Below are 13,674 nucleotides of genomic sequence, written 5' to 3'. Positions count from 1 at the left end.
CTGGGGGCCTGTCACTCCCTGGTGCTGTTCCCAGGGTGGATCTGATCCCTGGAGCTTTACATTTCTGGTCTCGGCCCTTCTGGTCTGAAAAATGCTCTGTTTGTTTTCCAGTTCAAAGAAGAGATTTCCAGGAGGTTCAAAGCCAAACAGGATCAGCTGGTTCTGATCTTTGCTGGGAAGATCCTGAAGGATGGAGACACATTGAATCAACACGGGATCAAAGATGGGCTGACTGTGCACTTGGTCATTAAGACTCCGCAGAAGTAAGAGTTTGGTCTTGGGGGGCTGAGGGCAAAGGAGGGCTGGGAATAGCTGATGGTAAAGTTCCTGATGAGCTTTCCCAGGCTCTCTCTGCCTGTAATGGGGTTTGTCTGCTCCGTGGGGGTTTGGCAGGTACTTGGTGGGGCTGGTCCTTTCACGTGAGCTCTGTGTGTGTGGCTTCGTGTATTTTGAGCCTTCAGAATTCACTGATCTTGGCAGGAGCCGTCGGAACTTGATACTGGTTCTGACAAAGCCGAGTTGCTGATAACACAGATTACTTTCTCAGTGAATTTGTGTTGCTGGAGAAGCCAGCACCCAAGTTTTTCTGTCATCTCTTGCCATGTACTCTGCTCTGAGCGCAGTGAGTGCTCCACCTCGAGAGTGAGTGGAGGTTCAGGCTGTGTGACCACGTGCACAGTGGAGCAGTGTGGGAGTCTCCAGGGCTGCCTCTGCCTTGGGCTCCTGCCATGGTGTGTCTGGGCTCCTGGGAAGCTCCAGGGCGGCATCTCTGTGCAGTTCTGCTGTCTCCTGGGAGAGCTGCATTAATCAAAATGGGTTTTTTTGCCCTGTTTTTCTTTTCCCCACCTGTTTTTTGCGAAGACAGGGATGTGTATTGTCAGGTCCTGCAAGAACCTTTCCGTGGATTCTGCCTCTCCAGGTAGCTGAAAAGCCTAATGCTCTTCTTCCGCTGTCTCCACAGCAAATGTGGTACTGGTGAACCATTTCAAAGGGTGAATCAGAGCTGTCCTGAGCTGCTCATTTTTCTCCTGCCAATAGTCCTGGATACATTACAGTCTCTCCCTGTGCTCATAGAAACCGAGTGCCCTTTCTCCAGCTTCCTTCTTCCTTTTTTGTTCAGCTTCCCTTTTACTTTGTTTCCCCACTCTCTGCCTCTCTCAGTGGCTGCTGGTTTTTAGCAGCAGTTGGGTGAGTCTGGGCAGTGGACAGGGACCTTTGGGGTTGATCTTTCGAGTGCTAGAATAAGAGTGAGAAAGGGAGTTAAAGAGATGGAATAATTCTTGGTTTGGAAAAGAAAAAGTCGTCAGAGAAATAATTGTTCTTATTTTCAGAGGTATAATAGCATTATTGGCGGCAAGTAAAGTGAATTTTGTGGTCTAAATTCATGTGGAAGCTCTTCAACACTAGTCCAGGACTCGCTGTTGTGACTGCAGAGGCTTCAGAGAATCTTTAAGTGTTCTGTTTCAAATTCCTGTAACGCTCCTGAGGAGGAACTGGGGTGACAAGGTCCTGGACTGGGTTGGTGTACTTAGCAAAGCTGATGCCCAGCACTTACTGCGTGGTGCCCTACGGCACAGCGGCTGCGTGGGTGTGTTAAAATAAGCTCCAGACAACTTGTGCTGGATGCAGGAGTCTTGCATGAAGGTACAGCCAGTGGCAGAGCTGGGAATTCGGAGCCAAACTGGCCGTAGCTTCGTGGGGCAGGGGCTGGCTGCCTCGTGCCTCAGTCCCCCTCTCTGTAGAGTAATGCTGGTACTTCTTTTTGCCCCAGGAGCACTGATAGGATTATTCAGAAGTGCAGAGTCTCGTTTACCCCTTGCACTAGCCCTGCTGTAACCTCCTGTGGTTTCTGTGGGAGCAGCAGGAGGATTTTCCTGTTTGGAGCAAACTCATTGCTCAAGGATATGGCTGAGGTAAATAGTTCAGTGGGATTCAAGGAAGAGCTGGATACAACTCAGGGTAAGACCTGTCCAACTGCTCTGTATGGGCCAGGACAACATGTCAGGGGCTGCAGTGCATCAGGATGGGAGGCAGAATGCAGCAGATGGGAGGCATCTGGGAGCACAGCTGGGATCCGTGCAGGCAGGGTTGGGAGGGGAGCTGGGGCTGCTCCTGCGGGGGTGACCGGTGTGCCGGGAGCTCGGTCAGCCCGGGCTGCGTGTCCCGTGTCCCCACAAAGGACTCTGCTCGTCCTTCCCCAGCCCCAGGAGTGTAACACCCTCTGATCCTTTGCAGGGTCCAGGATTCAACATCTGCTGCTTCTGCCCCCAATGCTGCTTCTGCCCCCAGTGCAAACCCCTCTTCTCCTGCTGCCCCATCTCAGCCCTCCACATCCAGCAGTGCCGGCCCGGACGCAGGGAGTGGCAGCAGACGGAGCAGCGGGTCGGGGACCATGGGAGGTCCTGGAGATGGAGGCCCCAACAGTGCTCCATCCATCCTCTGTAAGTGGGGGCTGTGAGAAGGAACGATTTCCTGGGATTAGTCCAAGGAGTCAGGGTTCTTGACCCCCGTTGTTGCCTCTGCTCACTGTGGGCTTTGCATGAGTCACTCCCGTGGCTGACCTCGGTGTCCCTGCTCAGGGTAACACCACAGCCCTTAGTGAGGTGTGTTGTAGGGGTGTCCCCCCTCAGAGCTGGCTGCCATAGGAACGTGGGATACCCCTGGGTTTGTGGGGTGCAGTTCAGCTGATGCGCCTGTCCCTCTTTTTGCAGCTGCCGACAGTTACTGACTCACGCCTCTCTCCCCGTGTGTTGTTCCCTCTCCAGCTGGTTTCGGTGGCATCACTGGGCTGGGCAACCTTGGCATGGGCTCTGCCAACTTCATGGAGCTCCAGCAGCAAATGCAGCGGCAGCTGATGTCCAACCCAGAGATGCTTTCCCAGATCATGGAGAATCCCCTGGTGCAGAACATGATGTCCAACCCTGACCTCATGAGGCAGATGATCATGGCCAATCCCCAGATGCAGCAGCTCATGGAACGAAATCCAGAGATAAGCCACATGCTGAATAACCCGGAGCTCATGAGGCAGGTGAGTCACACCAGGGCCTCGGTAAGGAGCGTTTAGGAGAGTCTTTGTGGACCAGCTTTAGTGTCTGCTCTGCCGAGGGGGAGTGGGAATGCCAGAGCAGTGGTTTTTGGAGATCTCTTCCTTCCTTCTGTGAGCTCCCCACAAACAGATGGTGGTCTTGAGTTATGTGAATACTGATTACACAACCCACGTCCTTGCAACTCTTATCTCCCTTTCAGAGCTATTGAATCCACGGTGTGTTGGGAAAAAAAAATGGATGCTGGGATTATTCTAGCGTGCTGCCTACAAGACTACTGTGTTCTGATTCAGGAATGGGAGTAAAAGCAGTGCTGGAGAAGTGCAGCTACTGCAAAAGCTCTTTGTGTCTCTCTATTCTTGACAGATAAAGTACAGAGCCCCGAGCTGCACAGTCAGTGTTTCACTACTTGTATCAATGGGGAGCACTAGTGTAGGCCGGGATCCCAGAGGGCTCTGATTTTTCCCAGAACAGAGAGGACCTGTTCCCGAGAGGACTGGCTGTCTGGAAGACCAAAGTTTCATCAGAAGGGAAGCCTAAGGGTTGAGTGAGAGGTTGAGGGTGTTAATAGCCCTTGACAGGACTCTGCTGTTTTCTGGGAAGGTTTGTCAGGAGGGTTGTGCTGAATGGGCCTAGTTTCCATCTGCTGCTCGGTTATTCTGCTTTCAACTGTGTCGGCCATACATGAAACTCCAGAGCTGCAGGACTAAACTGTGAATAATCTGTACTTAAGCAGATCCTCAAATGAGACCTGGATATTCCTTGTGCGGGGAGAGACCCATCAGAAGCCTGGAGGAGGTGGAAGGATTCAGCCTTTTCCACTTTCCCAGTTGTTGAATGTACTCTATCCAGTCTGAGTGGGAACATATGGCTGTTAGATGTTTGGATGTCCTGATACTGCTTAGAAACAAAACATTCTCATCCAGCTGAACTGAGGCTGGGGAAGGAAGAGAGGCTGAGCAAGGCTGGGGAGGAGCTGAGATCCCTGGGCTCTCTTTGCTTGGATAAATGATCTCTCTGCTCTCTGCCTATGAAACGGGTTTAATTATCCTCTTTCTCCTGGGAGCTGAGATTTAACTCTTTCAGGGCTTGGCTGGGGGATCAGTAGGAAACCGCTGGGCTGCTGACCAGGTTCTCGATCCACCCTGGTCCTCCATGGTGCACATGGGCCTGAGCTTTCCACCTTTTCCTCCTTCTCCAGACGATGGAATTGGCTCGTAACCCCGCCATGATGCAGGAGATGATGCGGAACCAGGACCGTGCTTTGAGTAATCTCGAGAGCATTCCAGGAGGATACAATGCCCTGCGCCGGATGTACACGGACATCCAGGAGCCCATGTTCAGCGCAGCCAGGGAGCAGGTACTGCCTGCCTTCCTCCAAGTGGGAAGGGGGTCTTTCCCTGGCCCCTGTGCTGGTGGGGCAGCTTTCCAGCAGCGTGGCTGTTCGTGTCTGTCCGGTGCAGGCACTGGGCTGCAGCTCCTCTTGTTGAGGTGTCGGAGCAGAGACTTGCCTTGGCTCCTGCAGTCCCCCAGCAGGCTGGATGCCAGCCGTAGCCCATGGGCAGGCCCCCGTCGCCTCGTTAGCACAGCCCTCTGCTCCCTGGATTAGCTGGAGCTGACGCCTCTGGAGCGGAGCTGGCTCAGGTCCAGCTGGCTGGGAGCGCGGGAGGAGGGAGCGCAGGTCTGGCTGCAGAGGGCCGTGCAGACACACTCCAGCCCAGCATTACCTACTGGTATGTCCGGGCGCTGCTTTTGCAGAGGCGTTTTGAAGCCTTGCCTTTAGGAGCCAAATCTGGAGGCTGTTGGCCATTCCTGAGCCTGCTCTTTTTCCGAGCGAGGTGTTTTGTGGATTGCAGATTTCTCGGGAGGCGAATCATGGCACGTGTTTAGCATATTCTGGACTTGGCTGAATGTGATGGGCTGTTCCCTGGCTCGCTCGGTGCTGGGGTTGGTCTGACCTTCTCTGCTGGGACTAACTGATTCCGGCTGTTTCTTTTTTCTTTCTCCCTAGTTTGGCAACAATCCTTTCTCTTCCTTGACGGGGAATTCTGACAGCTCGAGCTCTCAGCCCTTGAGGACGGAGAACAGAGAGCCGTTGCCAAACCCCTGGAGCCCCACACCCCCTGCTTCCCAGAGCCAGGCACCCAGCAGCGAAGGGAGCACGGGCTCGGCAACCACCCAGAGCACCCCAACTGTATCCAACCCCTTCGGGCTGAACGCTGCCAGCATCGGTGCTGGTACGTGAGGGACGGGCTGGAGGATGCTCCTGGCCGAGCAGGTCACCCAGGCTTCCTTGGGGGCCAGTCCCTCTGGCACTAGAGCTGTGTCCAGAGCCGTTCTCCAGAGGATTGTTCTGGTGTGCCTGTCGGAGGGGCCCTTTGGGAACTCTGCTGTCCCTGCACCCTCAGGAGCAGGGGAGTGGCCAGCAGAGCGCTGCCATGGTGTTTGCTGCTGTCTGGGGATGGAGCACAGGCAGTGCTGTTACCAGCCACATTGTATTTTGGGCACTGCAGTGGTGCTCAGGCTCATCAGGGGTCTTTTTTTGTCTTCCCTTCCCCTTGCAGGCATGTTCAACAGCCCAGAGATGCAAGGACTCCTGCAGCAGATTTCTGAAAACCCTCAGCTGATGCAGAACATGATCTCTGCCCCTTACATGCGGAGCATGATGCAAACTCTTGCCCAGAACCCGGACTTTGCAGCACAGGTAAAAGTGTTGCAGCCATCTGCTGTTGCCAGGCAGGCTGTGAGCACAGTGAGACCAGTCTGCTCTGGGGTCAGACTGGTTCCTCCTGCAGACACCGGCGCAGGGTGAATACACACGGTTTGGCTGTATTTCTTGGTAGCCTGAAGGCAGCCCCAGCTCTGAGCCCTGTGTCTTAGCAGAGCCCCTGACACAAGAGGTGGCTTTCAGAGGGACATGGGAATGGCCCTTCTCTTTTCCCGTGGCCAAGTGGCCCCCATTCAACACTGCTGTCAGGAATTGAGCCGTCCCGTTTTGGTCCCCCTTAGCAGGGGAGCCTTTTGAAAGCCCAGGGAGGGAGTCAGGGGCACGAATGACCTGTTCTTCATGGCTTAGGTGCGCAGGGTTTAACAGCCAGTCAGTGGCAGCAACCCTCTGACCCTACCTACGTGTGCTGTCTCTTGCTAGATCATGGTAAATGTCCCCCTCTTTGCTGGGAATCCACAGCTTCAAGAACAGCTCCGCCTTCAGCTCCCTGTCTTCTTGCAGCAGGTAAAGGCCTCTGGCTGGCCCTGTGCTGCCCTCAGCCCCTGGCTCCAGAGCTTCTCCCCACTCTGTGTGACAGGCAGGATCTCAGCTGCTTGGTCGAGTGCACTAGGAAGCATGTGGGCTTGGGGGGCTGGGCTGAGGAAGGTTAGACAAGGCAGCCTGAATTAACTCATCTGAATTATTGTAAGGTGTACTCCAAATTAGGCTCGTTAAGCTACTTGGAACCCCTGTGTGGACAGTCTCCCACTGTGTTAAGTTTACAAAAATTAACGCAGCTAATTGTGCTAGAGCAGCTGGTTCCCAGGTAAATTAGATTCCGAAGGCATGTGCCCCCAGCTCTAATCTGATTCACCCAGTTCATTTAGGAGACCTGATCTGAGCTCTGTGAGTGTCCCTGCAGATGAGCCCTGCGGTCTTGGAGCCTCGGAGGAGGGTCCAGACGCGCAGGTCGGCACTGGCCGCGGGCGAGAGGCGCCTGCTGGGGCGTAGCAGCGCTGGCTCTGGGGCTGCCTGAGCTCTGGCTGGTCGGTACCGTGGTGTCTTTCTGCCTTGGTCCCCAGATGCAGAACCCGGACTCCCTGTCCATCCTCACCAACCCCCGCGCCATGCAGGCCCTGCTCCAGATCCAGCAGGGACTCCAGACGCTGCAGACGGAGGCCCCTGGACTAGTGCCAAGGTACGGAGCACTCCGGAGTGGGGTCGTGCAGGCAGAGCTGTCCTGCCCGGGACCAGCAGGCAGAACTGGCTGGCAGTTCACTGGGGAGATCTGCTGAGGGTGCTCTGTCATGGGGCAGGTGGGTGTGTGCCTGCAGGCCTCTCAGAGCCTGGCTAATTAGCACTTGCTCCTTGCTTGTGCTTCGCTGGGAAGTCCTTGACCCTTTCTTTTTGGAGAAAAGGTTTGGAATGTGCTTGGTCCCTCCCCCATCCTTTGTTTGCTGTATTCGGTGTGGACTGAGCTCAAGAAGTTTATCTCCGGAGGGAGATGGGCAGTCACAAGGCTGGGTGGGTGTGCTGGGGCAGGCTGGGCTGGCTGTCACTGTGTGTCATGCCCCATCTCAGCAGTTCCCTGCAGGCTCTGTGAGCTCTGCTCACTCCCAGTGCCACGTGTGACCGGGGCACGGACACAGCCGGTTCCAGAGCTGCCCCGCTCTTGGGGGGATGCCCACAGCACCTGCGTGCCCCTGAGCGTGCCCTGCCTTTCTCCGCAGCCTCGGCTCCTTCGGCATGCCCCGAATGCCCCCGTCCTCCACAGGAGGAAGCACAATCCCGGAGAACCCCGTTCCCTCTGCTTCGACGCCGGCCAGTGCCTCTCCAGCCGGGGGTGGTAACCCCCAACAGCAGCTCATGCAGCAGATGATCCAGCTGCTGGCCGGAGGAAACTCTCAAGTACGTAACGCCCAGCGGCTCCCAGGATGGGCAGGGAGGTCTCCAGGGGGGTCCCCGTCCCTCCCCACTCAGGGGATGTGGTTCCCCAGTGTCTCCTGTGGCTGTGGTGCTTCAGGCCAGGTTTGGTGTAGGGGTCTGGCTGGTTCCCTGGGGTGTGGAACCCTTGGCAGAGGTTTAAGCTCGTAGCGCTGGGAATCCTACTCCCTGCACTGCTGCCACCAAGCCAGGACTGACTCCGGTGTGGCTGCTGTGCCACAGCCTGGGGGGACGTGGGGACTGTCCCTTACAAGCCTGAGGCTGAGCTCAGGGTCCCTGTGCAGCCCTGCCCATGCTGGGTGCTGTCTCTGCTCTCTGACTCCGAGGTCTCCGTCCTTTCCCTCGCAGGCGCAGAGCCCCGAAGTGCGATTCCAACAGCAGCTGGAGCAGCTGAATGCCATGGGCTTCATCAACCGTGAGGCCAATCTCCAGGCACTCATTGCCACCGGCGGGGACATCAACGCAGCTATCGAGAGACTGCTGGGCTCCCAGCCTTCCTAAACTCTGTCCTGCTGCCCCACAGACGTCAGCACATGCATCCATACACATGCACAGGGGATCTTTCCGGAAAGCCCGCCATCATTTTCATATCTGACAGCTGTCCATGTATTTAAAACAAAAAAGATACAGCTTAACCCCTGACCTTCCTACTAAGTTAAGATTTCATGTTGAAATGCTCTTTAACTGGCTTGTATGTGGATTCCAGTTCTCATCGTGGCCACAGAGACTTCAGATGTGTATTTTTTCCTAAATATGCCCTGTCTCAGACACTCTTCTCTCTCTCTCTAGATGGTAGAGGCGATACTTCTAGTTACTTACCTGAATGATTGTGTTTTGAGTAGCTTGATTTTAACTGTACATTATTCCCTCCCCTAGCCCTCCTTTCAGGCAAATATTTAAAAAATTGAGCCAAGTTTGGGGATTGGTTATTTCTCTCAGCATCTTATTGGGAATGGATCAAAAGAAAAATTGAAATTACCTGGAAATTTCTGATGTCATTTGTCTTAATGTTCCCGGGGATGAAATGAGCCCGTATCCCTCACTCATAGGTGCCTCTGATCTCCTGGCAAAGGGTTAATGGGTGCGAAAACTGCATTTGAAGTGTGGTCTTTATGCTCTTGGGGTGGTGTAACAGAGCCCAGGGATCTGCAGGGACCACGTGTGCTGTTCTTGAGCTTGAGTTGAAGGTGCTGTGCAGAGGAAGGTGTGTTTCTGCCCAAGCAGTGTGGTTCCTGTGCAGAGGTGTTGGGGGCCATTGACTCCTGTGCTCGGTGGGCTCATTTCTCCAAGTGTAAAAACTGAAAAGGAAATGGAAAAGTAAGTTAATGATCTTTTTCGCTTCACTGGAAAATGTTGAAGTTCATGTTCTTCCCAGTTTAGATCCATCCTCCACCCCACCCCCCCTCCATTCTGGTGTGTTTGAATGTTCTGACTCTCTCCAAGAGACTCCCCAGGACCAGCAGGGTGGTATTTCCCAGGAGCCTCCATGGCTGTGTAATTTGCATACACCATTTTTATCAAAAGGAAAATAAATGCGCACAACCATCTGTCTCCCTGCATCCCTGTCTTGTCCTTGCCTGCCTCGGCTCAGCTGGGGCATTCCCAGTTCCCCAGGATCAATCCATGCTGTCCCCTGTGCCCACCTCGAGCAGGTAGCAGGGGTGTCGTGCCCCCTCCCCTCCTGGCCCCTTCTGCTGCCTTCCCCTGTGGCAGGAAACGTTTTGGACGCTTCAGGAATGCTGCTGCAGCTTCCCAAACTCTGGCCCTAAATGTGCCTGTTTGGAAGCTTCCTTTCAGTTAGAGCTGGCAATGAGCAGTTAGCAACCCTTGGAACTGCTGTGAGCCGGGAGTGAGTGTTATTTGATAGTTTTAGGTTTCTTTCAGTGTGGGAGGATTGGGCAGTGAGAGGGAGCAGGAGGAGTCCCGGCGCTGCTTCCTGCAGACCTGTAAAACCTGCTGCACCCAGGGGCTCCTGAGCTGGAGCTGGGCTCCACGGGTGCTCGTGTTGCTGAGAGTGTAGGTGGTGGTGGAGAAAACACGTGAGTGTGCGGGCTGGAAATGCTCCTGCCTCTGTGTGTGTGTATAACAAGACTGGGATCCCTTGGAGGAGGATTTGGGAAGCAGCTTTAACCTCTTCTGGAGGTCCTGCACAGACCTGTGGATTGCTTTGTGCAAACCTCTCCTCAGACATGGGAATTTTGCACAGAGCTGCGTAGGGATGGGAGCTGGAGGGGTCAGAGCTCTTCCCAAATGCTGCTGATCAGCCCCTGAAATGGGCTCCTGAAAAGGCCTGTGATCCGTGTCATCTCTTGGATGTTCCTTGCTGGCATTAAGGTCTCTGTCCCCGCACATCCAGCGCTTGCAAGGAATGTGCTCCGGGAGGATGGATGGGGCAAGCAGGGAAGGGAGGGAGCAAAGGGAGCGCGGGGGATCACAGTGAGACATACCCCATGGTGTGGGTGAACCCCTGAGGAGCAAAACTATTCCCAACCCTGTTGTGTCTGGTCAGGCAGAAACAGCCCTTCTACCCCCCTCGGGGTCAGCAAGGTGTGACAGTGGTGTCAGTGTGACACAGGGGTGTCAGTCAGCCCAGTGCACGAGGGATCTGTGTGCGTGTGAGGGGATTTGTATCGTGACAGGGACTTTGAGGGATGGAGGCATCCAGTCCAAAGCAGGCTGGAAATAAATCCCTGAGTGGTGGAGAGATCCTGCTGCAGTGTGGGCAGATGGCTGAGAACCACTGAGGAGAGTCCAGAGCAGCCTGAGAATCACGGAATGGTTTGGGTGGGAAGACACCTCACAACTCACCTCGTTCCATCCCCTGCCATGGGCAGGGACACCATCCACTGGACCAGGTTGCTCCAAGCCCTGCCTGGCCTGGCCTTGACTTCCAGGGATCCAGGGGCAGCCACAGCTTTTCTGGGCAACCTGGGCCAGTGCCTTGTCACCCTCACACCCTCACCCTCCTAACATCTCATCTCAGTCTCTCCCAGTTTAAAACCATTCCCCCTTGTCCCACCACCATCTGCCTGTGTAAAAAGTCTCTGTCCATTGTTTTCACGAGTTCCCCTTAAGTCCTGAACGGCCACGATGAGCCCTCACAGGCTGTTCGTTCAGTTCTTGGTGTCTCTCGCTTGTTTAAGCAGGAAAACACATTTCTCCCGTCTCTCCATTCCTCACCTGCCCACGGAGCCAAGATGTTAAATAGAGACACAAAGAAACCTGCAACCTCTCGTGTCCGTGTGATGCCAGCTCCCAGCTCTCCCCCCTCCCCCAGCAGCCTGGCACGGCCACCCACTCCGTGCTGCTCCCAGGGGCTTTGTTGTATTTCTCACAGGGAAGGGAAGCTGGCAGGGAAGGGCCTGTGGCTTCTCTGGTGTTGCTGGCAGGAGAATGGGACCATGGGGATGAGATCAGAGAGCTGGGAGGTGCGATGGATGCAGCCACTCCAGCCAGGGGTGCCCCCAGAGGATGGGGGGTTTGGCCTTTGATACCTACAGAGTATCTTTTTTTACTCTAGTAAATAGAATTAAGACTTTCAAAACATAATGTGAGGAGCAATTTCCACAGCAGGTAGCGGTGAATCCAACTGATTGACTGGGAGAGATTTGTGCTGCCAAGGATGTATTTTCACTTCATTCCTTCCCCCCTTCCCTGGAGGGGATCTGAAGCCTTTTCCCACGACATCCCAGTGTAACACTTCCAACTTCAAAATCAAACCTCTGAAATGTGGAGGAGGGAGAGATTGCAGGAAACCAACATTTACATTGCTCCCAAGAAACCATTTTTTTACTCCTAAGATCCATGAGAGGGGTGGTTTCCTGCAGCTACAGCCCTTATTATGGTGTGGCAAGTTCAAAGTGACCCAAGAGAGGGTCAGTAGGGAAATATCCCGGGGTTAGGAGGTCATGGAGTGGGATAGCTTGGAAAATATATCTATGTGTGTGCATGTGGATCTGCTGCAGCACCTTTGCTCAGCCACAGGAGGTATGAGGAAAGACTGAATGATGCTTCTTGGCCTCTCTGCTCAATTCTGCAGCATTTTGGGGCAGAAAACAATGGTTTAGAGCTTGGTTGGGCCTTGGCCAGCCCGGGTGGCTCCCTGCAGCAGGACCCAACCATGGCACATTCAGGGCCATATTCATGTTGCTCTGACTTGGTTTATTTTTAATTCCTCCAGCAAGTTGGCACCTGGTTCCCAATCACTGCCCGCCTCGTGCTGGCTGCGTTTCACCCCCTGGGGCTGGCTGGGGGTGTTCCCAGCTCGCAGGGCCAGCTGTGCTGGAGCCAGCACTGCCCACCAAAGCAGGGAACCAGTGCCTGGGGCAGGACAGCGGCTGGGATTTGTTGTTTGCTCCCTCTGAGACTGGAAACAAAATCACAAGTGCTCCGGCCTGCCCTCGAGCTGACAGAGGAGGGGTGGCCCAGAGACTCTCAGCAGAGCTGTCCCAGGACAGAGGAAGGGAGAGGGGGAGGCATTTGGGCACCTTCTCTTCCCTCCAGGTCTGCTGGGCCTCTGTGTGGCCCCACATAGGGGGGGGTTGGTGCCCCTGAGCTGGCACCCACGGGTGCAGCAGCTATGCCACCCCCAAAGCCCAATGGGTTTACAATGTGCCCTGGGAAAGGATCCACGGTGCTGAGGGGCTTTTCAGCCCTTGGCTGCTGCTGGCAGTGGTGACACAAGGCCAGTGGTTGTCCCCAGTGTGCCCCCAGTGTCAGTGATGGAGCTGAGCCTGAGCTTTGCCCCCACGTCCTGCCCAGGAGCTGGTGGGCAGCTCCAGCCTGGCTCTGCTGGGGACAGGTGAGAAGCCCCCCACCTCCCCACACTGCCCTGGGAAGGGCTGCTGCTTTTGGCAGATTTTGTGGTGCTGGGACCTCGCATCGTGCCCTGCTCCTGTTTTCCTGGGTGTCCTGGTGGGAACATCCCCAGCCTCGCTGTGTTTCCTTGTGAGCCACATCTGGGGCGCAGCTGGCAGATGGTTCCTCTGCAGAAGTCATTGCTGCTCTTTCATCCCAGCAAAGAGAGCAGGGAGTGGTGAAACCAAAACTGGCTGAGGCTGCTGCCCTGTGGGCTCTGGGCTGCTGCAGGTTCCCACCTTGGTGCTGCCCTGGAGAGAAGCCCCCAGTTCTCAAGGGGAGCGGAAGAGGAAGGGGGGAAACAAAGCCCGAGGAAAAGCAGGAGGGATGCTGGCAGGGCCGGCACAGGGGAGGGGATGTGCCTTGATCCCTCAGCGCTGCTGCCACGTGCGAGGGTTCCAGCAGAGCCCAGTGTGGAGCTGGTGCCTTTGTTGTGTGTCTGAGGGGGCACACACCACACAGCCCACCACGCAGCTCACACCCCATGTGCACCCCACTGCACACCTGGCACCGTGCTCCCATATCCCCATCCCCTTATGTTCCCATGTCCCCATATTCCTGTATCCCCATTCCCATATCCCCATATCCCTGTACCCCTACGTTCTCATGTCCCTATATCCCCGTATATCCATGCATCCTCCTGTCCACATATCCCCCTGTTCCCATATCCGTGTATCCCCCTGTTCCTGTATCCCCATATCTATGTATCCCCACGTTACTGTATCTCTGTGTCCCCATATCCCTGTATCACCACCTTCCTGTGACCCATATCTGTGCATCCCCCATCCCTGTATCCCCATTCCCATGTCCCTGTATCCATGTAAGCCCACGTTCCCATGTCCCCCTATCTGCGTATCCCCATTCCCGTGTCCCCATATCTGTATATCCCCGTTCCTATATCCGTGTATCGCCCTATTCCCATATGCCCGTGTCCGTGTCCCCTGCGTGTCCGTGTCCCCATATCCCCATATCCCTGTACTCCCATGTTCCCATGTCCCCATATCGTGTATCCCCATCCCTGTATCTCCTCGTTCCCCTGTACCTGTACCTGTGTGTCCCGCTGCCCCTCTATTCCCATATCCCTGCACTCCCACATTCCCACATCCCTCTATCCCAGTATCC

At 55.2% G+C, this 13,674-nt stretch overlaps 1 protein-coding gene across 1 annotated transcript in view; it reads left to right on the top strand.

Moving 5' to 3' along the window:
• UBQLN4 (ubiquilin 4) overlaps window positions 1–9,246 on the top strand; it is an 18,468-nt gene extending 9,222 nt beyond the window's left edge. Inside the window, exons 2-11 of the mRNA XM_027907059.1 lie at window positions 112–263; window positions 2,236–2,441; window positions 2,766–3,028; window positions 4,246–4,404; window positions 5,056–5,281; window positions 5,609–5,748; window positions 6,193–6,276; window positions 6,834–6,949; window positions 7,482–7,659; window positions 8,044–9,246. Coding sequence (XP_027762860.1) covers window positions 2,393–2,441; window positions 2,766–3,028; window positions 4,246–4,404; window positions 5,056–5,281; window positions 5,609–5,748; window positions 6,193–6,276; window positions 6,834–6,949; window positions 7,482–7,659; window positions 8,044–8,196 — 1,368 coding nt within the window. The 5' untranslated portion in view covers window positions 112–263; window positions 2,236–2,392 and the 3' untranslated portion in view covers window positions 8,197–9,246. The remainder of the gene's footprint in view (window positions 1–111; window positions 264–2,235; window positions 2,442–2,765; window positions 3,029–4,245; window positions 4,405–5,055; window positions 5,282–5,608; window positions 5,749–6,192; window positions 6,277–6,833; window positions 6,950–7,481; window positions 7,660–8,043) is intronic.
• Window positions 9,247–13,674: the final 4,428 nt, after the last annotated feature.

Source organism: Empidonax traillii, unplaced genomic scaffold (genome assembly GCF_003031625.1).
Source record: "Empidonax traillii isolate 1590-97213 ecotype Southwest subspecies unplaced genomic scaffold, ASM303162v1 scaffold1397:size233085, whole genome shotgun sequence".
Classification (NCBI taxonomy): Eukaryota; Metazoa; Chordata; class Aves; order Passeriformes; family Tyrannidae; genus Empidonax; species Empidonax traillii.
Note: the sequence above shows the minus strand (reverse complement) of the source record. Positions and strands in the feature narration are given on the sequence as shown.